Source organism: Coturnix japonica, chromosome 8 (assembly GCF_054131305.1).
Source record: "Coturnix japonica strain WE chromosome 8, WE-NBRP24, whole genome shotgun sequence".
NCBI lineage: Eukaryota > Metazoa > Chordata > Aves > Galliformes > Phasianidae > Coturnix > Coturnix japonica.
The window spans coordinates 32,019,562-32,046,561 of NC_140670.1; the positions used below are offsets into that span (position 1 = coordinate 32,019,562).

Here is a 27,000-nt window from a genome sequence, read left to right on the forward strand (position 1 = left end):
AAGTTTATCTCTCCCAAGATGTGATTGTTATTGTTCTTTTTTCAAGGGCACATATATATCTTTGTGCACGTGGGATGCCCAAGAAAATTTACAAGTGCTTCATTCGGATCAAAAAGCATCACAGAGAGATGCATTATGCACCAAAAAAAAACACAGAAAAAAATAAGGGTGAACTCTTGGTTCCATTGAAGTCAATGCTAAGTCGTCCCAACAACTCTCAGGATTGCAGTACAAGGTTTTGTGCTGTTCTCCAAATTCTGGCCACGTTTTACCCTCTATCTGCCACCACTGCATCTCACATTTCATCGCTCTTTGGGTCTCATGCCCGCTGTAATGAAACATATGTTTTTGGATTATTCCTTCCATAAAATTGAATATTTTCAAGTGAAATTTCATTTTGTTCCTCTATGCCCACACTTTTAATGTGAGTCGAGACTGGGATTTTTCTTAAAGCAGAATATATATATATACATTATTTTATAAGAGGCACAGTGATGATTTTATTCCAGCATAAATGTCATTCCCACATAGTAATTTCATTTGGACTGGTGGAAGTGACTTTTTTTGTAGGTGTTTGCACCTAATATTAATGTTAAAACTTAGAACATTTCATGGAAGGATAATGACAGAGCCAATTAACTGGCACTGCAGGATTTACTCGTTTCCACTGGAAATACCCAGTCCCTCCTACTGCTGCCATACAGCTAGCTAACGTTTTGGAACAAAATACTGCCTGTTGCTGGTATTTTTTCTTTTAATTTGAAAATGCCTAGAAATGTGCCTGAGAAAGTGAAGAAACATGACAATTTCCCCTTAACTATTTACCTCCGAGCGCTGTCAGATAAATGCCATCAGTATCTGAGGTCAGCTTCGTTTTGAATAGCGCTGTGCATTCCTGAACTCCTTCCCAAATCTTAGGAAGGCAAAGGGAGGAAAACAAATAGCAGATGTGGGAATTGGGAAAAGGAAATGGTCATTTTTCCAGCGTGGGTCATGGAGAATAGATTAGTAAGTCCAGGATAGTTTAAACATGCTGGCACACGCAAGAGATGCTGGCCTTTGCCCAGTACAAACAGTGCCAAATTCGTGAGAGTGTGGAGCTTTGTGCATGAGGCTGATCACATGCTGCCAATTTCGAGTGGTTATCCACATGCCATTTAAATGCCCTTGGCTTCCATCCACATGACTTCAGCCTTTCCTTACGGCACTTGGGCTGCAGCAGCAGCAGCCCCAGCTCCGGGGCAGGGATGGACGGATGGCTCCAGCAGCTGCACACCCCCTGCACTGCTGCTCCTGCCCCGAGCACAGCATGGCTGGCACCACGGCTCAGCTTCGGGGCTGCAGCCTGGCTCTTTCCATAGTTACAGGCAGCCCTGCTCATGGGCTGATGGCATGGAACCCAGCTTGGGAGAGCAAGGGAAGGCTGTAAAGAATTGGGCGAATTCTGGGTAGAGACCTGATTTTATTTTTATGTTTAATTGATACAGCGGCATGTGATGCCACTTTTGCTTGTGATAAATCTAGGGGATAATAATGTAGTTCAGTAACTGTGAACTGAGCAGGAATAGTAATTACTCCACAATACCCTGTTGGACCAGCACAGTGCTGGAGCCACATTCCTAACGAGGACAGGCATGGCTGTGGAAGGGAAAACACAGCCTTGGACACATGAAAAGTGGCCTAGCAGAGACCACCCGAGCACCACACGGTGAACGAGATGCCATCAATTGCATCCCACAGCTCAGGATGTTATTCTTGTGCAGGCCGCAATCAATTATGTCTGTACAAAACGGCTCTGCTCACTTTTTTTGGGTCTCCGGCAAAATCTTTGCTCAAATTGAAGACGGTTTTCTAACAGTCTCAGCTCTTTACCCAATTTTCCAGCTGAGTTGACTGAGGCACAGGCAGGTCAAAAGGCTCACCCAAGGTCGGGGAGTGAATCAATGAGTTAGGACAGATTAGATCTCAGCCTGTTCTTCGCATTTCATCCTTTGCTGTTACTGTCAGATCACCATTAAAACCAGGTTAACAAAAATGTCACGGATGTGCTTAAAAAATATATGTTTTTAAACTTGTTATCCCAATAAGAATGAAGTTCTTTAGATAGCAAATCATATAAGATCAGGTTCTAAGAGGTCAGGTCTTTAGTGCAAGGGATTTGAGACCCAGGACAATATAAAATCACCAACAGGAGAAACATGGTTACTACTGTTCAAAGGTAATAAAAACTAAGAAAAGTAAAAATCACTGATCAAAAAATGGAAGTCCTCAAACAGTCCAAGTTCTGCCTGATTTTAATTGTATTCTGCCTTGGGAAAAGGCTTCAAATCTGGCCATAAATTAGTGTGCTGATCCCACGGCAGGATTGTGTGTTATTTACTCATTCCCTGACACATGCTGTAGAACTCAAGTGGCAGTTAAACTAAAAAAGGTCCCTCATCCAAAGCTGAAGGAATCAGGTATTTAGAGAATAACACTGGGCTACATCTTCCAACCAATGACTGTGCAATTTGCCATGAACTGACCAAAAAAACTCATTTCCCCTCATGGGACTCATGTTTCTGGGTGTTAGGCACAGAAAGGCACTCAAAGCGCTGCATTTTCAGATGAATTCCTTCCCCAGGAGGGCAGAAGGGAAAGAGGGAGATGCTCCCCGTGGACACGATGCCATCATCATCCTTTTGTACAGCAACCATTACATAAATAAAACAAGCTCATTGAACAGTGTTCATCTTTTTCTCCACGTTCAGTTTTAAGCTACTGCTTGTGCTGGGCCTTTTGCTTTGCAGGCAATGGGAAAAGATTGCTCTGGAAGTCTTGCCAGGATGATTTACCCTGCTCGGGACGGTTGGCGGCTCCTGGAACTCTTGGCACAGCCCAGCAATGAGGAAACTGCATCTCATCGGTTCTCATCTGCAGATCAAAGCAGTTCGGTGGCAACATGAAAAGGCTGTATTTAAAAACTGACAGGATGCCCTTAAAAAAAAAATAAAAGAGCAAGCTTTAAGATTCTGGGAAGAATGCATTCTCAGTTTCAAGGAAAATAAAAGAACATCTGAAAAGCAGTATTAAAAATATCCTTAGACTCGGGAGAAACATTTGTATTTGTCCAGTGCTGAAACAATACACTAATCTAAATGTTCCCTACTCCGTGTTTCATGTCAGTATAAAACTATTTACACATTATACTGTGTTGAACGATGCTGCTTTTTTCTCTGGCACTTCTATAAAGGCTGGCTAAAGCTCAGAACAGCCAGCAGATGACAGTGCTTTGATGGAAGCAGAGCAAAATTTAGGAACTATTAAACAAACACAGGACACAGTGCAGTCGCACGCTAGCTCTGACTCCTGGTACCCTGCACTGCTATCAGAAATAGCAATATTATATCTCTCTTTTGAGTAGCACACCCCCCCCCTTACTCCTCAGCAGCTCTGCTCCTGCCTTTGCCCACATCTCATTTCTGTCAACTGGGAGCTCAAGGAGGTTTCAGTGCATACCTGACCTTTCCAGGGTGTGCTTTTCTCCCTTCACCATCCAGGGACTTGCTTATGCCAGAAAGCTGTGGTAGGTTAACTTGGAATTATTTCATCTTAAGGTGCTTAACATCACAAACATTTTCTTTCTCCTGTTGCATCTCAGCTGGTATTTTAGTGTTATGAAGATGATTTAGGAAGCTGAATATGGAATAGATTTGCCTCTGTCAATGTACGTGTGGAAGTGGAGACCTTAGCTGCATACTGTTGCTGGACCACATTTGTTTCCTACCAAGTGCCTGAGCAACTTGAATCCATCCTCAAAGTAGCACTTCCCTTAAAGAAAGTAATTTGCTCAACACTCCAGGACACCAGGCAATAAGTAAGTACCATCCTGATATCTCTCCAACATACAAAAGTTGGTTCTGTCACACTGCAGACCTTGACAGAGACACAATCTACCACGTACACAAGTTCATAATACATGAATGACAAAATAACCCACACACTATGTATATTTTTTGCTCATATACAGCCTTCCTGGATTTTCTGTGGCATTCATTATGCTCATGTATTGACTCCCTGAAACCCAAGGATGAGCATCGTTGTTGCTGACACATCTAAGAACAGCAATTCATTTCTCATAACACTGATCTTCTGTGACCCACTGACACAACATCAAGCCCAGTGAAATCAGTGGCAGCCTTCTTTTCAGCTTCAAAACACGTTTTACACAGTCAGAAAGTCAGTAGAGCACACAGACCTGAAGAGTCTGTGTGTCTCAAGAGTAGAGCAGCCCTGGTGTGTGCTCTGCACCCACCTTTCTAACTGAGCTGCTGCCACCCATTCCTGTTTCCCAGCTGCTACCACACACAGGTAGGTCAGGGAAACTGGATCCCTTTAGCACAGACTCTTTGCAACCCAAGAGACACATCTCTACCTGCAGAGAGCAATCCGATATTAACTGTTTGACTGTTCTTTGGCAGCTGCGTGATGAGGTTTCGCCAGCACTCTGAAGACACACAAGGCTGGAGTTATGCAGGCAGATTATAAAACCACACAGAAGTCATGCATTTTACAAAGACAGCCTCCCTAAAGTGTCACACTGTGTTTTAGCATTCAAACTTACTGAGATTCAGTAAAAGAATCCTGCAACTCTGCAATGGATCTCAGGCTCTGCAACCTCCTACAGATGCATATATCATCACTGACTTCCAAAAGAGTACTGTTGGCTTGAGGGACAGAGGTGTACCTCCTATAATGGTATATACTACATTCCGCAGCAACCTTTCTTCTCATATTTCAGAGTTGAAAAAGGCCTGTCAGAAAGGGGCTATTATGAAAGGGAATTTGAAGACATTCATAAACATCTAGACAGAAAATTGCATTTTCAATATGAGAACCTCAATAGTTAAGGCTACATTTGGGAGATCACTATGGCCCTCTTATTTTCTGCTTACGCTGTCAAAGTTTGAATTCATGTTGGGTTTTTGAGCAATTCAAACAAAGGATACTTTCATAAACATCCATTTCATAAACTACAGCATATCTAATTCTTTGGGTTCTGAAGGCTGAGCTGAATGCAGTGTTTGTAGTCTACTGAGAATATGTCTGGAAAACATAAAACAATCTGCTAGGTAAGTTACAAAGCTGTTGACATAGGGAATGAAAATGGAAATTCTGCAGTAGTCTCCTACATCCCCGGTTTTACACTGTACTTTGCCTGATGTGCGTTGATTGGTGCAGTATATCTTGATGTTAGTATCCCATTTCAGATATGTTCTGACATTATCTATTTGGCAGTTTGAAAAATAGTATCAAACTCCCAATGCATTTGAGCGCGCACTTCAACACAACAATCATAATATCCATTTCCACTGATGCAAGAGGCAGGTTAGTACCAACTTCAAGTGGATTCATTTCAAAGGCTACAACACACGATTCTACAACACATCCCTACACATGCCAACACAGCTTGGCTAGAAAGACCAAAAGGAATTAACCTGATTTAATTTCCACTGCTTCCCGGTAAATGTGCGGGTTCACGTGGGAGCAACTCTGTCCCTACAAAGTAATTGATGCGGCGAGTTCTGTGAATGCAATGGCACAGATAATTGCTGGCAACCTCACCTACCCGTGGCATAGGAAGGGAGGTGAGGAGAAACCTTCATTCACGGCAAAGAATTATGAAGAGTATTTTTCAGACTACTTAGGATGACTGCAAAGATGGGCATATCTCTAAACAGGATACATAACCCGACCATTTGGAAGACATGTTCTATTGCAAATATATTTAATATATCAATAGGAAAAAACACATGCCGTAAATTTTGCCGTAATAATTATTGGAAATGCCTGAGCCTCACTGGAATTTGGCAACAGCTGTGAAAGCTCCATTAAATATAAGACTCCAGGCACACTTAATTTAACAGGAGATTTATCAGTGGCCTTATTGACCAAAAACTCCTCTTATTTAACATTTAGAAGTCTTTTTGCCACACAAGTTCTCTGCAGCACAACAGATAAAAGCTCTACTGGTCAGCTTCACCAACATCAACACAGCATTTTTCAGCAACTTCTGGAACAAGACAAGCAGGAGATAACTAAACCAGCCATCACAGGGTATATGAAACACCGTATCTTTTTATGGCTTTGCCCATAAGAAAATGGAGCCAATCTCTGCTAATATCCCTTTCATTTACATGGTTTGCTACTAAGATTTCCCTAAAGGCATTAGTGGCTGGCAAACAACTCCCAGCACCTTGATTACAGGAAATCATATTTCTCCCAGTTCCAAGCTTCTTCATAACTACTGAAAATGGTTTGCCTACTAAAATGCAGTTTCTTAACTTACCAGTAATTCTCCACTTCAAACTAACCAATTTCCTTCCTCTCCCAGTGCAGGAACTAGTTGTATTCCCACTCAATATATCCGGATTTCTAGCTTACTTTTCATGTTGTGTTATTTTAGAGCTGTCTCTGTGCTTCCAGGCTGGAAACAGGCTTGGATCACATTTTGGGGGAAGAGGGAGACAAGAAGTTGCATTAGCAGTGGCTACACTACAGTATAACTGAATGACAATTGGGGTTTGAAAGCCTCTGATTTTTATCTGAACTCCCTGAAATTTTAAGAGCTGTGGAGATTCACTGCACAGACACAGACATCCCAGGTTATTTTTTGCAAGGAAGATACTCTTCTTCTATTCAAGAGTAAGGTCCTGTAATTATCCCAGGTGCTGCAGGGAATGATGTACTATCAGCAGTGGTTTTTTCTGTGGTCTCTGTACTTGGCCACAAAGAGTCCTTCAAACGCTCTGCTTGCTCCTACCCAGACTGAAGAACGAGCCCCACAAACTCACATTTCTTCTATCATAACCCTTAGCCCTCATTTCTCATTCTCCATGAAAAACCCAGAAATCATATCCCACGTCATCCAAATTTAACTAAAATGCAAACATCACAGCAAACAAAAATCACTGAGTTTCTGGTTTTGTTCAGCCTTTAATTTTTTTTCCTGGTGATTGTAAAAGTGAGAAGCAACACTTATTTACTCACTGAAATCATACAAGGTTACTGCATTTATTCACAGATGAGGAGGTTCAAGCAGGGAGGTCACGAGCACAGTGATCCAGGCCAGATTCTGACTCAGTGAGGCACAAAGGCAGAAAGATATTAAGCTTTTGCTCCAATCTATTTCTTCTGTGGGAAAATTCAAGGCCCAAAGTGCAGTGGTTTTCAGTGGGACACCTTCCCTAAGCCTCCACTTGGCTGCACCTCCCTCTAACAGGAGGGCAGTTGCAGCTCCAGTGCCCAAGTCTCTTCCCCAGCAGGTGTTGCAGAAGGTGGATGCTTCCAGAGGCTGCTCTTTAAAGAGGAACTTAATGCAGATGCAAACATTTTCTGATCTTGAGGCCTTTAATAAAATCTTTCTTAGATTTTTCCATCCCATTTCAGAACATTCTGTCACCTTGAATGTTTTTGTAAGCAGGCTGAGCTTTGTTTACTTAGCACACAATTCCAACGATGCTACCAGGAGGGCTTTACAAACTTAACTGCAGACAGAAGTGGGTTTAGTGTTGTGTTCTATACCTGAACACAACATCTTAAATGAGCGGTACCTCATACTCAGCAAACTTATTAACAAATCATGGAAAGATCCGAGAGATGGTGCCTTGAATGAAGAATAAAGAGTTGGGACAGGAGGGGGAACGAATGTTTATGAGGCTGGACAGTGATAGGACAAGGGGGAATGGTTTTAAACTGAGACAGAGGAGGTTTAGGTTGGATGTTAGGAGGAAGTTTCTCACCCAGAGGGTGGTGACGCACTGTTCACAGGTTGCCCAAGGAGGCTGTGGATGCCCCATCCCTGCAGGCATTTAAGGCCAGGCTGGATGTGGCTTTGGGCAGCCTGGGCTGCTGGTTGGTGACCCTGCACACAGCAGGGGGCTGGAACTAGATGAGCACTGTGGGCCTTTTCAGCCCAGGCCATTCTGTGATTCTATGATCCATTGAAGGATGGACTAGGAGGGAATTGAAAAGTTCACTGCTTAGAATTAGACTGGCAAAATAATAAAGATTAAAATCAGGCCATCTGTGGGATTAGAGGAGATTTGAGTAAGATGCTCGTAATTCTTGGGGCAGAGTGCAGAGTGCTCAGGAGTCCCCTCGTTACATCATCTGCTAAGAGAAGAACGTGACACTTTGATTAACTTAGAACACAGCACAGTTAGAATTTCTACATTAATTTATACTGCAAAGAGACGAGTTGTGGACTCACTGCCAAACCCCCAAATTCTTGGTTTTAAGAGGGTCCATACAATTCACATTTCCCATTCAAACCTGTTATAATGCAAACTAAAATCATATTAATCAATTCTCATGCTTCGGGCAATAAGAAGATCAGTCTGGGAGGGGAATCACAAAAGGTTTATGTGTATTTTCTGGAGGTTTCCACATAAAGTTTCAGGAAGTGGCTACTTTTCAGATATGCTCAACAGCACAGAGTGATTTCATTCACTCCAGCACCGTTTGGGTTTAGTCTGGCACTACAATATATTCAAAGTAAAACAAGTTCATTTTTAAGAGATAAGATACCAGACCGAAATTTCCCAAGCACTTAAAATTGTAAACATTCACTAATACTTGGAAGGAATTAATGAACCTCATGCTGTTAATTGAAACTCATGCAGATATCCTGCTTTACCCTTTCTCCTGTCACTCGCTTCTCATCAGGTAGGTGCCAGCACAATCTCATTTGCTCCACCTGACCCAACCCCAGAACTGGAGTATATGGTAGGGACACAATTTCAGGCATTAAGCAGCTATATGAGCCTTCCATCACAGTTCAGATACACAGAGCAGAGGTAAAGGGACTTCAGGTCTACTCACATCTCCTTTGTGGATGTGCCCGAGAATCTCCTATATGTTTTAACATTGCATAAATCTGTAAGTATTTAATTATATAATGACATCAGGTATTCATAGTCTACTGGGAAGCGGTCCATCAGGGAACTCCGTGCTAATTAAGTTTCCTCTTCAAGCAGTGCTGTTGTCAGTGATAACAATAGCCATGATGCTAGTCAACAGGCTGCTCCTCCTCAACTGGAACGGCACAGACTGACCTGCAGAGCTCATCTCTATGTTGGCATCCTGAAGGCAAAGAAATGATGATTATTAAGTAAAGGAGGATCACTGAAACTGGCTTTTAGAATGGCTGGTTTACAGACCTCCACACTCCTTCCTTTGCTTCACAATACTGGACTGGAAAACATCAGGGAAAAAGAAAATAAAGGATCCAAGTTTAAGAAGTTTGATATTTGCATTCTAAAATAATAACTATCCCTTGGGTATCCCATCCAGCCCACAGTGCACTGATGTGAAGAGACTGCTCATTGAGAGATGAGACTGTCTTCACATAAGCCATTGCACTTGTATGGGGCACACCATGGCAATACCTCTTCATTTACTGTTAATCCAGGCTTCATTAAAGCTGCTGGAAAGCTTCATTTTCTCCTGACAGCATACAGCATTGCTTATGTAGTAAGACCGAGTAATCTGTTCACTAGCAAAGGTTACTGTAAAGGTAACAGAAATTAATTCAGAACGCTTAAAAAAATCACAAAATATGAACCAGAAATCTCTAATTGTTTGTAAGTTATCACAAAGATGGAATAACTTTTCCTGCACTTCTCCTTAATTGTAATGTTGTTTCTCTGTCTCTTAAAGTCATGGAGAAACTGCTTATATAGATTTGAATGTATTTTTCTTAAGCAAATTAAAATAACTGTAATTTATCCTTCACTATCACGCAGATCTATTCTGCTCTAAGTCATAGAATCACAGAATGGCCTGGGTTGCAAAGGCCCACAGTGCTCATTCAGCTCCAACCCCCTGCTGTGTGCAGGGTCACCAACCAGCAGCCCAGGCTGCCCAGAGCCACATCCAGCCTGGCCTTGAATGCCTGCAGGGATGGGGCACCCACAGCCTCCTTGGGCAACCTGTGAACAGTGCGTCACCACCCTCTGGGTCAAAAACTTCCTCCTAACATTTAATAGCTGTGTCCATAAGTCCCATTCAACAGGACGGGGTGGAAACACCGTATGCATTTACTCTCTGAGATGTGCAGACTTTTGGCCAACACCTCGCTTATGTAGATGGCAAAGACAGTAACACAGGCTGCTCATAGCAAACAACCACCCTGTTATAAGTCTGCCCCAGGAGCAACTGCTCCAAAGTTGTCTTCAATTGCACTGGAGAAACTTCTGCATTTTGGAGCCAACTTTGTCATCTTTTAGAGGCAGATTTAGCACAGCAGCACTAACTCACTGCTGTTTTATTTGCAGCCCTCACTTCCTGTTAGATCACCAGGGCTCCGCGATGACTTTTTAAAGCCGCTCTGTTATTTCCCACGTGGATTCCTCCACTTTGCCATTCTGCGATCACTTCTGCATCCCGCAGCACCGCTATAAAACGTTCTTTGCTGATGTAACTCAGGTGCGAGTTTCAGACAGCAAGAAGAATCTTTAGGTGCAAAATGAGAGCTCCTTCCTGCAGACTTGAGCAGCAACCCCAAGCAAAGCTCTGCTTTTAGAAGCTGGGTTTGCAGAGCTTCCCCCTCTGCAAACTGAGCCCTAAGCATAACACAGCCGTATGTAACGCTTTCAATAGCAAACTCGGCTGCACAGCAAAATCTCGTGCTCTGCTCCCAGCCGGACCTTAACAAGCTCCTTTGGGCCCCGTGGGTTTGTGGGCAGCTGAACGCGGATGTAAAACAGCACACGGACCTTCCCCCCTCCAGCAGCACGCGGTCCGTGCTGCGCTGTGCATGGAGGTGCTGCTGCCCGGCGGCAGGTGAGGCCGCTCCCGGGGCTGCTCTGCCTCCACCGCCGCCCTCCGAGCCCCGAGAGCCGCTCGGTGTGTGCTCCGTGCTCCGGTTCGATGTACGAGCTGCTGGGCCCGGCTGATGGCGGCTGATGGCGGCGGGAGGAGGAGGCGGGGCGGGCGGCGCTGCGGGACGGGCTGGGGGGGGGGGGGGAGGTCGGTAGTGCTGGAAGTTGAGTGTGTCTGTAAGTTTTATGTGCACTAAGTTGGGGTTCGTCCCGCCTTGCATGGCCCTGTGCTGCTCAGGAAGGAGCTGTGCCCTCCCTCCTGCATGTGGTTCCTCCCCAACCGTCTGCGTGGGGAGCAGAGCAGAGGCCTTTGTAGCTGTGCGTTGTGCCATGTGCTGTAGGGTTGGTGATGGTGGGACAGCCTCACTTGGGGTTTGGTGTTAGTGCTTGGAGCGTGAACGTAGTGCAGTGCCTTGTTTTGAACCCATGTTCTTATGCCAGATGTTGGTTTTAGAGCAGGGTTCAAACAGCTCCACCGGTTTGTGTAATCCTTAGTGTTCCTTTACATGCAGTTGATATCTGCAGTGCTTTCTGAAGCTTATTTAATGGTTGGACTAGATGATCTTCTAGGTCTTTTCCAACCTCGATAATTCAGTGATTCTGTGATTCACGATAATTCTGTGATTATTTCCTATGGAGCAGAGCCCCCTACGTACCCCTGTAGTGCAAACTACTGCTGTGTAACAGGACACAGCTCTCAGGAATTCACCCAGTTGTTTGTGTGGTTGAGTTGGAGATGTCCAAGTAAAAGGTTTTGTTTGCTTTGCTTTGAAATAGAAGCAGGCCACATCTGGACAACTCTACCCAGAGCCTCGAGCTTCAGAGGAAATAAGATGTACCCATGTGAGCTTGCAAGGTGGCTTTAGCAATTCCTATCTGCATTCTGATCCATGACAAGTTAATTACACCAATTACACCAGCAACTGAACAGAAGCTCTATAGGAAACTGTTGTAGTTATATTGCAACTTGTGTTACCGTGACTACTTTATCTCTTGATAACTCTGTAATTAACTTGTCACCACTGCTTAATGCTTAACGTATGTGGAGAATCAGTTAATGGCATCACTAAAGGAATGGTAGCCTGAAGGAGAAGCTCATGCCCTTTGGGAAGGTTATCAGGGTTTCCCTGAATGGCTAATTCAAGGGCTTGTGGAGCAGAAGTATTAAGTTTGTTCTGCGGGTAAGATGGAAAGGCTCTGCTGAAGAAATTCTGCTTAAACTGACTTCAGTGATGGGAAACTTTATTAGAATGAACAGTAGTGTAAAAGAAATTCGAAGGAGGGTATGTTGGAGTCATGGACAGCTGTTCTTGTAGTATTCCTTCCTACAGCAGCATGCAGGTAGGAGTTTGGGGGAACTAGAACAGCCTTGGTGTGCTGCTGTTCTACATGGCCGTGTTCTGAGCAACCATGGGGAATGGGCTCCCCAGGGAGGGGTCAAGTCACCATTCCTGGCTGTGTTTAAGAGCCATTTGGATATGGTGCTCAGAGATATGATTAAGCAGAGGGTTGTTAGGGTACTGTGGTTAGGCTGTGGTTGGACTTGATGATCTTTGAGGTCTTTTCCAACCTGAGTAATTCTCAGATTCCTGTTTATAACACTGGTGAAGTCAGCAAGTACCTAACCTGGCCTGTATTACCCATTCCCCGAAGTTACCGAGTGAAGCCGAATGCTCATTCCACCAATAGCACGACTCGTAAAAGCCAGCACTTGTTAAATCTATTTGTTTTTATTATGGACATCGATCTGCCAGTCGCAATAATGCATTTATGGACATTTTTTTCTGCAAGCGCAGCGCTGGTGGCAGTTTTTACTGACAAATTGAGTCATATGGACAGTAGTTCAAAATACGCTTACTTTATTGACGGATTGTGCAATTCTCTAGTTTACTGAGTGTTCATAAGGTATCTGGACTGGTGAAGAGAATGTAACTAATGGGAAGACGTAGGATGAAGTTTTAATTTTAGGGGGCTTGAAGTCTTTCAGGCAGTGATGGGTTTTGGCCTGTGCCTTGGCTGTTCTTGCAGACCTTTTCATCAATGCTGTAATTAAAAAAGCAAAGGATTCCTAGCGAGAGCTTCAGATTTACTGATTTATATGACCATATAATGAGCAAACCCTTCCCAATGCAAGAGAGAAACCTGTTACTTATTTATTTTTCCTCCCATTCTTATGCTTGGCCAGCATTAATTTCAACAGACAGGTAGAGAAACAGCAACTATAAAAACAAATCAAGCCTGTACTGGAATATTTTCCCCAAATACAGTATGCAGTTATAAAAGTGCTGATACTATAACCTACTTGTATGCTCCAGACTGTTGTTTATAGAAAGTTGAGTGTATTAGAAGACAAATAAAGCTTGTGTGGCTTTGGAGTTTGGTTATTTTGATTTAGTTTTTTGAAACATGTCACCATTTTGATGCTTTTTGCTAATCCTGATGTTTCAGGCTCATATGCTGCTTTGCACTGTGGTGTATTCAGTAGTAGAAACCATTTTGGGTATATTTTCAAGTCACTCCTTATATCTGAACCTGCAGCTGAAGTCCTGCCCAACGCTATGGAGGTTCTGAAGGACATGAAAGTATTTTCATCTGGATAGATCCCAGCTAAAGTTAATATCACAAATTTGGGGTTTTATTGGTATGAAGTTTGTGATATATATACGTATATCTATATCTATCTGTCTATATACATATATTTCTCTCTGCTTTCTAAGCACAATGATAGAGGACCTGTAGTATTGAGTCAAAGGGAGACAGGATAATTCTGCCTCTTAAAGAATAGGAGCAAATGGCATCCAAAGGATGGCAGTGCTTGCTGTGTGCTGTAGGTGAAGGTAGGATGCTGAAGAGACGGGCTTTTAGTCTGCTCCTTATTAGTAGAGAGTGAGTATTAATGCTGTCTTATGTAGCTGCATAATTAGCATTCCAATAATATTTTAGTTATCTGACTGCTTTAAATGAGTCAGTACAAAGCAAACAGTGAAATTATTTGGGGTTGTTTGTATATTTGAGCGTGCGGAAGGTCTGTTAATTAGTTAAACTTTTTAATAAACACTTCAAGTAAACTTAAGGCCCCGTTAAATGATTAAAACTTTTCAATTGAGCTTTATAAAATCACAGGGTAGGATGTACAGCATCTAAAAATACCCATGAAATGCACAACCGCGTGGCGGCTTTGGTGGTGGTACGTTTTTAGACTGTTACTGCTGCCCTGGAAAAACAATTCATAAATAACTTGGTTTTTTTCCCCTTTGTCTTGTTCCAGTGAGGTGCAGCGTGGTTAAATACAATGTCCTGAAAAGGGCGGGGAGAGAAAGGGAAATCCCTTCCATGAAAATAGCTCCGGTTATTTGCTGATGTTCCAATGCTGTGATTCCTCGTTGGTTGACCGAGAGATGAGATTAGCCTCATTCAAACTGATCTTAGATTTTCATTCTTCCTTTATTGATCTTTTCCTGGAAGTATAGCTGAACCGATAGACTTTGGATCCTGCTTATGGAGGGTGTGGGGCATCATTGCTTTCCAGCTTTGAGGTCAGGCCATTAGAAGGTGAGCTGTGCCCACATCCAGCATTGCATTCCAGAGACTGAATTTGAGACCCAACATGGCAGGGTGGTCAATCAGAGAGTAACTTTCCTTAATAGACGTTTGTGCTTTTTTTAATAAAGAATAATAGTGCTGTTGTTTTCACCATTTTCATTAGTCGTGTGCAAGTGGATGCACCTCCTTTTTTATTACTTGTAATTCACACAGCCTGGTTTTGAATGCCGCACGGTTGTGTCTTTGTGCATCTATATTTGATTCCATAGTCAGAGTTTCTAAGAATTTGATTAACCCTGTGGGTCATCTTATAATGTAATTATTAATGATTGATTCTGTTTATCCCTGAAATCAATATAAGAAGCAAAATGGTTTGGCATATAGTTGGGGTTGATTTCTAACATTCAGTAAACATGATCTCGTGACAAGACTAGTATAGGTTTATTACTCGGAACGTGTTTGATGAATCTGAAGTGTGTAATTAGTTTTATATAATGATGGTGATACGTGGTGTTTTTACATGACTTATGTTAATATGGCCAATAGTGTTAACATCTCCTGCCACTAATAGTTAGGGTGGGGATGTATAGTAATTGATCTTCCTGGGAGTGCTGTAATGTAAAAACAATTCAGGCTGTTTGAAGTATATTTTACAAGTGTGCATTGGGCCTTTGGGATGTTATACTGAAAAACCCAATTGTACAGTTACCATGGGAACCCAATTAGAATAGATTGCTTGAGTTTTTTTCAGTCTTTCATCTTGACCAAAAATCTAATGTACTTTAAATGTTTTCATATGGAATTTTATTCATACACTGACTTGATATATTAGCTCTTTTAAAATTTTAGTACCAAAACCAAAGAGTATTAAGTTCTCTGGATCCTTAGGACTTTTCTTTCAAGGAGAATCTTCCTTGATTATTTAAAAGTTGATGAACTAAGAAAAATACTTATGAATCTTAGAAGCCTCATTGTAGTGCTGCCATTGCTTGTGCTTCGTAGGCTGGAGTTCTGTGAGAGTAAACAGGAGAAGTCCTGAAATCCCAAGGACTTGTGTTCTAAACCATCAGCACCATCTGGCTGGAGTTCTTCATGGCCCTTGAACAGTCTTAGTTTTGACTTATGATCAGACTGTTCTTTGTGTGTGTTCTGTTAAAGTATTTCAAGGTTTGGGATGCTTACAGGATAGGTCTACAGCACATTGGCTTCCTATATTGTAGGTGGTTCTCTTACAGAGGAGCTCCTGTGCAGCACTGATGGATTTGTTCAGCTCTCCATTGCTCAGGAGCATCCTGTACCTGGCTGCTCATCCAGGGCCATGGCACCCAAAGAGAATCTCGTTGGGAGGTGGGCTTCCTTGGTCCCAGCCAGGTTGCTCTGTACCAGCCAATGAGGGTGAGGGCAAATTCTTTGTCTTTTCCTATTTCTGCTCATTCAGCCCCTTCAGTTTGCCCAATCTCTGCAGGTATAGGGAGAAACCACCCACTTTGGCGAAGTGGATGATGGTAAGAGCTCAGTCTTTAAGATAGGTGCAGTGATTTTGGTGTCCTGTGTGGAGCCAGGAGTTGGACTCGATGCTCTTTGTGGAGCCCTTCCAACCCAGGATATTCTGTTAGCATGGTTCAGTTTTAGAAGTCACTCCTGTGCCATTCGGGAGGGATACTGAGTTCTTAGCCTATCAGCCTTAGGGGAGCCTTCAGTTACATTTGGAAAGGAATTAGTTCATGTATTGGCCTCTTTTAACAAGGCAGCCTCGTTGAAAGGTTGATGAGATGCATTTTGGAGCCATGCTTTGAAACCCCAGCCCTCTGAAGCTGGGGAGTTGTCCTGTATGGCTTTCCTCTGGACAGCTGCAGGCATTCCTCCTAGCCCTATGGTTTGGGTTTTACTGACTATGTTTGTCCCATGCACCTGTCAGCCATACTGATGCTTGGATTGCTCCACCTGGGGCAGAAACAGGTCATGAACAGTCATCAATCATTGGGCCTCCTTGGACACCATGTGGCTTCTGCCCAGCTAATTGCTTCATTTGTCCTTCTCAGCTGCTGAGCTCCCCAGGTCTGTGTGTCCAGGGGCTTCCCTGCACATCTCCTGCTCTGCAGAGTTCAGTGTGCAGCCGGGGTGCTTGCAGAGTGTTCATTAAGTCCTTGTGTAAGGATCCTTACAGCTGGATCCCTTCCTGGCACGGTCCAGTCTCAAAGTCAGCCAGTTTCTCTGCCAGAACCCGCATCCCTCCTGAGCTGTGTTTGCTTGCAGTTGGCTTTCATTCTCTGATGCAGCAGGTAGGAAGGGCTGTTTGCAGGCACGCCAGGTGTAAAGCTGTAGGGGAGGCTGTGTCATCAGTCGCATTGAGGAAGTGTGAAAGGGAACTGCATAAAACCATTGAAGGTGATTTTAGTGACTGATCTGGATTTGCCTTTAGACTGTGTGGAGCACACATAAAGTACAAGAGCATCCTTATGAGGAGATTTGGAGGTAAACAGCAGTGTTTTGTGTAGAACTTCAGTAGCGATTAAGCTGCAGTTGCCAGTGCAGAAGTTAACTGCTGCTTGAAACAGCTTCAAGTCTCATTTACTTTTTTGTATTTGATGTGGCTTCTTTCATAAGCAAACAACACTTTTACTGCAAACAGATACCATAAATTTGTTCTGAAAAGGGGTGTTTGCTGAATGATGCTGTCCCAGAGACAGCTGCTTGGCTCAGGATGAGCACTCCTTGCCTGATGTTGTTGCCAGAAAGGATGGTTTGCATTCCCTTGCCTTCCATGGTATGATTAATAGGTGAGAGAAAACTTGCATTCGACATCATCTCCTTTTTTTTTCTACCACTCTTTGTTGCTTTAGTTTTATTGAAGCTTGTACTGGAATGTTTACTTAGATGTCTTTTATGATATCTACAGCATTCAGTGCATACATGAGTGGTGGAAGAGGTGCTTGGCAGATAGCAGCACGTTGCTCTCAGCTGTGCTTCCTTGCTGTGCTCATCATCCAAAGGGTTTTCAGCTTTTAGATTATCTTATAAGCTTTCCTGCTTGCCCAGCATATAAAATGTGTCACTGGGAATTCCTCTCCTTGCTTTCAGATGGATCCAAGCATTTCTATTTTAAAAGGAAAAAAAAAAAAACAAACCTGAATACTTCTAGTGAAAAATTGAGTGTTGAGGTGAAGTGGGTCTGTCTGAAGGTCTGCAGCCTTCCCTCTTCCCTGGTTATCCTTCCCTCTTATCTTTGGTGGTGGTTTAATTTGTGGCCTCAGCCTCCATTCCCTGGTATCAAATGCATTCTGACTGCCTGGCTGCTTTAGCACAGGGTGCATGCAATGCCCAATTGACTGTTAAATGATGATTGTGTAATGCTTGCTGCAGAGTGTGTAGATGCAGTTCTGTGTGGCCTTTGTTCATATTCAGGTTCCCAGAGATGGAGGTGCTTCAGTGCTCAGATTCAGGTGCTCTGAGCTTCCCTCCTCGTGTTGAGGCACAGAGCAGAGGATGGCTTGGGCTGGGAAGGTCCTCATGGGTTGGGTTCCCTGGCTGAAGGGCAGAGCTCCCTGTGTACTTTGGCTGAGCTCTAACAGCTGCCTTGGTTTCCCAGATTTTGTTTCAAATCTATGTGAAGATGCTGATCTTAATGCAACGACACTGAGAAGAAAGTGAAGGGGGAAAATGAAATGCTGAGGAAGCAGCAGTTGTATTTCAAAAGGGAGAGCAGAGGAACTATTCTGTTAGTGGTATTTAAAAGATGTGTTTCAGTTCCAATAAGTAACGTTTCCTATGTGCTTCTTAGTGCTTTGCAAGCTGTGCTTTCAAACCTCAAGTCTTACTATGAAAGTCTCTTGCTCTCATTGCTTAAAATGCGTAACTCCCTAAAATGCAGAATATGGTTTCTTTCACCAAATGCCTTAGTAATGTAATATAATGTAATACATTCCTGCCTGCACAAATACTTCCTGTGTTCTTAGCAGGTCTTTGAGGGCGTTCTTGTTGGAAAGGTCAAAATTTGCTTGTTAAGAATGTGTTGCAGTGTTGCTTTTGCCTCACAACAAGCGGGAGATGACCTGGTGGGCATCAGCATTCCTGGCTGCTTGGAAAAATAAATGAATGCTTAAATAAGTAACCTTTATTTTGTTATTATTCGAGCCTGTTTAAAGGCAATGATACCAAGTTCTTCAACAAAGAAGAAGGTGGTATTGATGTGCTGTGCTTTCTGTGATACTCTAATTACATTCTCTAACGGAGATGATTTTTTTCTTACAGGCAGACATCTTTCATCTACCATGGCATCGAGGCGTGTTCCAAAAGTAAGTTCCTTGTGAAATCCCCTTGCATTTAGGTGTATGTTAGGGGTCCGGCATTAAAAAAGAATTCACGTAACATGGTTTGTTTTTTTCCCCAGTGTCCAGCAGTCAGTATTAAGGATCCAGTTGACAAGATTGATGCTGCACTGTAAATCTCTGTAGCTCTGTCATGGTTGGTAACAGGCATCAGTGGACCTTTCCTCAGCACGTATCTATCTTCCTCAGAGCATAAACTGATAGGACAGCGCTACCTTTCCTGTGTTAAGTTGGCTGTTTGCTTCCCTTTCCTCATAAATGCCTCATTTATTGCAAAGTAGATGCACGCTGAATTTTGGACTTTAATCCTTCAGTAAGATCTAAATGTAGAGAAATACTTAGTCTTCAAATAATTGCAATGAACTTTGAAGATACTAATTCTTTTCTGTGTGTGAAATAACCATTTCTGTAACAATAGTGATGCTCCGCCAGGAAAATATTTCAAATTCAATCAGACTTGCATATCTAACCCTTCCTGTTGGAAACTTTGGTCGCTATTACAAATGTCTTAATAGCGACATCTCTTGTGGTTTTAATTTGCTTCATGTACTGGCTGAGGAAAGCAGTGTTCTGGCACATCCATGACTTTGTACCCATTTGCTGAAGGTTTTTTTCTGCTTTCCCTAAAGGAAAATGCTTTCTATTGCTTTGAAATTGAACAGCTGAGGATGGAAATTTTGGAAGAGATATTAATGTTTTGCTTTTTTTTCTTTTACCCAATATTCTGTGGGCTTCTATTTGTGTGTCTGTTGGTTGGAGGAATCTTGTAGCAGGTACCTTGGATAACTGCAGAGATGATAATCTTATGAACCAGCACACATATCTGGTGTAGTCACTGGTTGCCTCTCATTCAAAGCTGGGTGTGACAGAGCTGGTAAGCAACATGGAACTAATAATTTATTACCTAACCTTTTCAGTTCTCCCACTCTCACTATAAGTTGAAGGGGATGGTGTAGGCTGTTAGGGGAGCTTTCCCTTTTTGATGTGTGGGAATGCAGGAGGTCTTGAGGCAAAACATGGACTCTCAGCCCTGTGCTCTATGGGGAGCAGAGGGCTGCAAGAAGTCATCAGACACAGCCAGGGCTCCTCATCTCCCTGCTGCTGTTCCCCCCAGCCTTCCAAATGTCTCCCTCTCCATACTCTGTAGCTGCATTGCAGTAACCAAAGGTGGAGGCTGGGCCTGAGAAAGGGAGGCTGCAACATGGCCCCAGTGATGTGGGATGATGTTGGTAGGAGGTGGATGGTTGCATGAAGTGATCTTGGAGGTCTTTTCCAACCTTGGTGGTTCCATGTGCATGAGCATAAGTTAGGAATGTATTTGCTTGGGGAGTTTTTGGTTTTATGGTGTTCTCGTGGCAACATGACTGTTTTTTTCTATTCCATGAGATAGAATTCTAAATGCAGTTCTGTTCTGTGGATATTTTGCAATTCTTACATTTAATCTTAGCAAATTGTTTCTCGCTGAACCTTCTGCTTTATTCTCTGTGCTCAGGATGGTAAAACACCTGTGCTCAGGTGAACTCAGATTGGTACCAATGGCAACATTCAGACTTTGTACGACAAGTCTGTAATCCTCTATTTCCGTGTGAGTCTTTTTGACACATCTTTTGTGTGTACTTATTTTTTCTGCACATGCATTTGTATTGGTGGTGGATTCTTATTACACAGACTGCTGTTCCATTTGTGCTTAAAGCTGTTCCACTCACTTGAAAAATTTCAATGAAATTCTTTTCTTGAACACAATTCAGATTCCCGACTCTCCTCTAGCTTAAAAAAAGGAGCACTATTAATGGTTTTGTTCATATTGCCTAGATTTATTCTGTTGTTATTCTCCAGCTCCTGCTCTTCAGGTATGGCTGTTTTGGTATTATAGAGAATGATGGATTATGTAGGAAAGTTTCTTTTGAAGCACTCCTGATATTGTGCAATGCACTTGGGGGTCAGCTCCACTTGACTGATGCATGATTTATCCGATGTCCCTGCCACTTTCGGAGATAAAGCTGCTGTTTTATCAAAAATGCCAGCAAGTGTGATTTAGAATTTATACACCTCCTTTTTTTTTTTTTTTTTCTAATAATTGTTCTGATTACTTTCTGGCACGGCAATAAAATGATAAAGGTAATTGCACACAAATGCGAGATAGCACCAAAATACAATAAAATTAACCTGAATTAGCTTGACTTGTCGATGAGAAGTATTTATGAAATGTATTTTTGCAATAAGGGAGACTGATATTATAGCTGGAAGGTGAGTTATTGCCTTAATGTAATACTGTTTGAAATTTAAAAAAGAGACTGTTACAGTTGAGGGTGATTGTGCCTTTGAAATTAAGTTGAAGTGATTCTTATAATTGGCAGCAATAATGCATTGTGAAGGTAATATCTTTTATTGTGTTATGCCTAGTTGCATTACCTTTTATTTAGCTGGTCCTGACTTCAGCTCTGCGGTGAGCGTGAGAAGGAACAGAGCAAGAATGTTGTGGGTTTAGGTGATAAAATGTACAATGTTACCTTGTATTAAAGTCATACTTTTGCTAAATTTCCTCATTTTTGGCCGTTTTCGATTCTGATTAACCTGATGCAAGTCTCATTGCATTAAATGAGGAAAGCTCGTGTGTTAGAATAGTTGCCATACATTTACATACACAGCTGAATCCTGTAGCAGTAGTGCACTTAAGTATATTAGTGTGGATAAATACACACGTGTATCAGGTGCTGTCTTGGCTAGATGTTGTATTTCTTTAATGCCCATAACCGCTTTGTATTACAAATGCATATCTACATGCATACTCAGTACTTTTTAATTATCAAAGTAGAATGTAAAATGTTGATTCATATATTGACTTAACTTTGTTTTGAGCTGCTAAACACTTGTGTGAAATCCAGAACTGCTTATTGTTTTCCTTTGTGTGAGCCTTGTTAAAGCTGGAACTACTAACAGCTGGGTGCTGTTTGTGGGGCTCTCTAATTTTTGGAGGCCACATTCTTTATCTTTGATTCTTTACTATGATAACTGTTTCTTTGCCTGTTTGGCAATGCATTCGTTCTAGTGTTTCACTGCATGTGACTGATGCTAAAGCAGTGAACAAAGTGTAACTTTGCCCAGTGATTCTAATTGAATCTTCTGGCCTAAGATTCCCAATCTAAAAATAAGAGGCTCTTAATCCATCTGTAGGTCACCAGTGGGATGGGGATAGGAGAGGTGACGTACAGGGAGCACGGGAGGTGGAAGTGTCAAGCAGTATGGCTTATAGAGTGACTGCTGGTGGGATTCAAAGGTACTCCATAATGGCAGGGAACATACACAGTGATTTCTTCTGTCTTTGCTATTTGTGATATAACTTGCTTAATGCAGAAACAGCTGGCCCTGTCCTGTTTATTTCCATGTTTGTGTCAGTCCATTTCTTGGCCAATTCAGCTACAATTCATTGTTTTTTCTAGTCAGCCCACCATTTCAAACAGCTTATCCTTTAAGCTTAAAGCAGGTTGTTTCATGTTTTTTCCCCCTCTTGGCACTGAGATGCTTAGGGATGTCATGACCTGATCTTGAAACCTGGATGGCAGCCCAATGTAACCACCAATGTCTACAGTTTATTAATATCATGCCTTCATATGTTGCTCATTTACAGCGTGTAGAGATTTGACTCATTTTCCAAGTATTCAGCTCAGCTTGCTGCTAAAATGACATAGAATGACAAACATTCTATGCTGTGTATACGTTTTAAACCATGTTGTCCCAGCAGTGGCTGCTGCACATTCATAACATTTAACTTTCCTACAGAAGTAAGAGCTGGGGAAGCTACAAAACATGCTTGTTTACTTTTCAGTGGGAGAGATTCAGGAAAAGGCTTCAGTAGGTGCTTGTAGGAAATAGTACAGCTGAATTCCTGTTTAAACAGTCCATTAAGGTCTTGTGTTTAAGTGTCTGCTGATACTAATGTCTGAAATCAAAGCTTGGCATGCAAACAATGGATGAAGTAGAAAAATGTGCTAACTGAATGTTGCCTAGAACACAATAGTAGTAACCCAGCTGCCTCTTTGAAAAGAATTAATTCTATTACAAATAAAATAGCATTCATTAAGTAAAAACACAATGTCAGAGGTGGTCCTGCAAGTAAGATGAAGATGTCTGAGGTAGCCCTGGTAAGCGTGTTGGGAACTTGCCATCTGACAACCAGGGTAACTCCTGTCTGCCAAAACAAGCGACTGAAGACTCAGCCAAAGAGCCAGAGGCTACTACTGCTTGGAAATCCACTTTTATAGCTTGGCATTTCAGGGTCTTTTGATTGCCATCCAAAGAGGATTAGTAGTATAATACGATGGGACAACAGAAACTTGCGCTTGCTGTCTTTGATTGTTTAATAAAGAATTATGTGTTTGCTCTTGTTGAATACTTTTAAAATGCTTTAGGAAGCAAATGTTGCTCTGTGTGCACATGAACATATTTCCTTCTGTTTTGTCAGTGGCTTGTGTGGAGCAGGCTTTCTAATAAGTGAAGATGGGGAGTGATTTTTAGTGCCTGTTTGGTGCATGTTTGTAGGTGATCAAACCATGCAGTTTAATTCTGTGCCTTAACATTTTCATTATGTACCTTTGCAATACAAAGAAATTTGCATCGCCCTAAATTAACCCTGGGTTTGTTTAGACTGCTGTTATTTCTTTTCCTTATGTCCAAGCCTGGTGAATCCTCCTGTTGAGGAACTGCTCTTTTTAAAGCGTTACTCCACCAGGCAATGGAAGCAGTGCTGTTAGTCTCCATAGCTCTCCAGCCATCTAGTTGCAGAGGAGGCTTCTAACCACATGCTGTTGGAAGGCTGGGATCTGCTGTACCCCAGGAAATGGCCAATTTGGCCATGCTTCCCATGGCACGAGATGATGTGTGCATTCTTTAATGCAGGATGTTTCAGTGCAGCTTTTACATGGGAACCTTATCTGAATTGCAGTCCTGTTCATCTGTAGGTCTTAATTACTGTTGCAGCGAGGACAAAGGTTTATGGATCTCTTTATTGTGGCATCATGCTTAGCTGGAAGTTTTCAGACTTCTTGAAGAGAAATAGACAGCTGTTAGAGTAGTTTGGATTTTCTTTGACAGAAATCAAATGTACTAAAAGCAAAAGAATTGCATAAATTCTGCTGCTCATTTGGGTGGTGAAAATACAGATACTCGCTGCAGATATGAGTTGGCTGTTAAACTTGCAGTCTGATTGTGAGTTCATTGCGTGCATCCTGTGTAGTTTTCCCTCCTTGGTGCTTAGGTTTTTCTCTTCTTTAAAACACTACATTTAACAAGTGATATCCAAGACTGACTGCATAGGGTTGGAAAATTACTGCCCGTGCTGAAGTATATGTGCAGAAAAGCACATTGCCTTTACTATTAATATAACTTTTCCCATATTCTTGACATACAATGGATTATTTCCTTTTAAATAAACAGGCAGAAACCAGTCAAACAAATACAGGAAGTTTTAGACTATGAAGGAGATGTGGGGAGAGCTATAATTGAATGGAAACCTCATGAGTGGGCCAGGACTTTGTGCTTGTGCCAGATGAGTTCTGTGCTCTGCATTTCTGGTTGCTTCTGCTGCCCCGGGGGTGGGGACAGAAGCTTTGTGCAATTAAAACCCATCTGAAAAGGCTAGTAGGGATAGTGTTTCTAAGCTGTAATTTCATGGGATTGTCTCTGCAGCTTTCACAGCACACCTTAATGGGTAGATTTTTTTCTCCTCGTTCAGTTGTCTCAGCACAGGGTAGCAATAGGAGCTTCCAGAATCTCAGCTGAGAATATGACTGTGCTGGCAGCCAGCAGGTGAGCTCCTTGTTGAAGGGCTGGCACATCACTTGTGTACACTTCCAATGGATGAGGTGTTTGTAACCAGCCCACCTTCTTGCTCTGGTGCCCATATTGCTGGGGAGGTGGTAACAGTGGAGACGGATGCATCCTCTGATGATGATCCCTGATTGTTTTTTGCCTTGAGAAACACTGCAGATATGATTTAATAACAGTTTTGTTATGAGAAGGATGTGAATGTACTGGATCAGGATGCATGACTGTAGCAACAGGGCTGAATTCAAGTCTCAAAGTGAAGAACACCCCTCAAAATCTGATCCAGTATTTCAAGCTTTTGCTGAATCTTAATTCAGAACTTGAATCAATAAAAAGCAGCTTTGAGAACACTACAGTACTGATATAAAGACCCGTTTAAGAGTTCAGGACTGCTATTTATTTCCTATGATTAGGATGAAGAAGCAACTTGCCTGGCATCTATTGATCATCCTCTCAGGCTCAACAAAGTTTTGGTATTGTTTTGGTGAGGTGCTGATATTGTCACAGCAATGGAGATGCTTGAGAATTATAGTTTATATTCTAGCCATGAAAGTTAGAATATTGAAGTGATGCTTCCTTAGGGTATATTTAAGGAGAACAGTAAGTAAATTAACAGGCTGGTTTGTTGCACCTGGAGTGGGATGAGTTGCATCAGTGGGAGCCAAGTGAAAGTACCTTGGAATTTTGGAATGAAAGTGGAAATACCATGTTTTTTGGAGAAGAAAATCAGCTTTTATAGCTAAAAATACTGACTGTGCTACTGGCAGGTATAGCACTGCTCAGGATCCTTTTGGACAATTGTGTTGAAAGTTATCTTTAATGGTAGAAGGATGTAATTATAGTCAAGCCTAGTATAAGAACAGGATTGCATGAGAAACTTGTTGGGCATTGCTGTAGCCTCTTTGTTTATGAATAACTGAGTTTGGCATGGAAGAACTGGGAAGAGAATTTTCATAGGTGCAGGGGTGGCAGTTTAAGGAACAATAGAAGTTGTTTCTTTGTTTGGGAAATAGCAGGTGAAATAAGGGGGTAATTTTAATGCTTCTCTCTGTTGGTTGTATTTATGTTATCAGCTACTTTGGCTAAACAGTTAACACCTGAGTTAATCAAAGGATTAAGAATCATGTTTATGTCTTGGAGGCAGCTGTGATATCTCACTGGTTAGTGCCTTCCTACTCTTGAATTAACAAATAGAATTACAGTGTATGTGAAGACGTGTTGCTTTGGGTCTAGTAGTTGAGGAGTAATTTTGTCCTGATTATCAGAAATACTGGACAGACAAAAGTCATGAGGGCTTCAACTTCAGCCATTTGCTACAGCCTGTGTTGCAGAAATGCAAAGTCACGGCCTGCAGCAGTAATTGAGCACCTGGTGGGAAGGCAGAGCCAACCCAGGGAGCTCAGGTGTATGCAATGTATCTGAGTGACCAGAAGGGCTGGAGCCAGGATCCACCCTTTCCCAGACCTCATTTAAGGGTTAGCAGAGGATGTGAGAGGATCTTGCTGGAAATCCCTGTCTGCCTGAGGCCTTAAGGTAAGCAACCTGTTTTTCTTCCCCTCTATTTCTGTATCTACAGCTTCTGTGTTTGGGTTTATCATCACTTGTTGCAGCCTAGGACATTGCCACCCTGCTATTATTGCTGTGCTTTATATCGCATTATAGTGTTACAGCCTGATAGAAATATTCTTCTAAGACTGATGCAGGTGGTGTTAAGGGAGGGAGGTTTCATTGCTCTGGTAGAGTGGGGTATTCCTGATGAAGCAGAGTGCAGTGGGGATATCAGTTGGAGATGCTGCTCTGGCTCCTAAAGGGAAGTGCTTTGTTATGGGTTTGTGAACTTTGGTGATCCTTGGGATTGCTTTGTGGGTTTTCTCCTCTTTATCTGCTCTGTGTTACAGACAGGAGTTGGGTTCTGGATCCCAGACCACAGACTAGGGTGGAATTCCATATTTTCATTAGCAGTCAAACGCAGAAACTAATTTTGAATTATATACTGTAATGTGAAAGACCCTTAATGCAAATTCAAATTAAACCTGTGCTTAATCAAACTGGAGGGATGTTTTAGTGCTGAAAAACCTTGGCTGCAACGAGACTGTTAAGCAGAGTTACTGTGGAAGGTGTAAGAGGTGAACATCTTTATGTGCAAGTCGTCAAGCTAGTGCTGGCTGCTACATTTGTGGCACCTGGTTTAGGAGGCGAAATTTGCTGCTGTTTTGAATCCTCTGCATCTGAACCTTAGAAAAGCAATCTGAATGGTATGTTGCTGTTTCCTTGTGGTGCTTAGTGTAATTTAGGGGCTGTACCCTTTGGAGGTGCATAGGGCTGATGAGGCACACGCTGCTGTGCAGTCACGGGAGCACGCCTGCAAAATGAGGCTCCTCCATACAGGACATTAACTCATAAATCATGCTAATGTTCTCACTGATAAATCTTCCGCTATGGAA

At 42.4% G+C, this 27,000-nt stretch overlaps 1 protein-coding gene and 1 long non-coding RNA gene across 6 annotated transcripts in view; one reads left to right on the forward strand and one right to left on the reverse strand.

The window, feature by feature from the left end:
* Positions 1-6,955: 6,955 nt before the first annotated feature.
* Positions 6,956-9,123, reverse strand: LOC146760027 (uncharacterized). Its single transcript, XR_014949000.1, has 2 exons — positions 8,863-9,123; positions 6,956-8,151 (listed from the first exon to the last, which is right to left on the reverse strand). It is a non-coding gene; the product is annotated as an uncharacterized LOC146760027 (long non-coding RNA).
* Positions 9,124-10,719: 1,596 nt separating this feature from the next.
* The window catches only part of MGMT (O-6-methylguanine-DNA methyltransferase), a 124,414-nt gene continuing 108,133 nt past the window's right edge, over positions 10,720-27,000 (forward strand). The window contains exons 1-2 of one of the 5 annotated variants that reach the window (XM_015867618.3): positions 10,720-10,913; positions 18,657-18,700. In XM_015867618.3, the coding sequence (XP_015723104.2) occupies positions 18,677-18,700 (24 nt within the window). In that variant the 5' untranslated portion in view covers positions 10,720-10,913; positions 18,657-18,676. Of the gene's footprint in view, positions 10,914-11,645; positions 11,719-18,656; positions 18,701-18,800; positions 18,870-27,000 lie in introns of those variants that run through there. The other 4 variants (XM_085555407.1, XM_085555406.1, XM_085555408.1 and 1 more) reach the window with 4 other exon arrangements.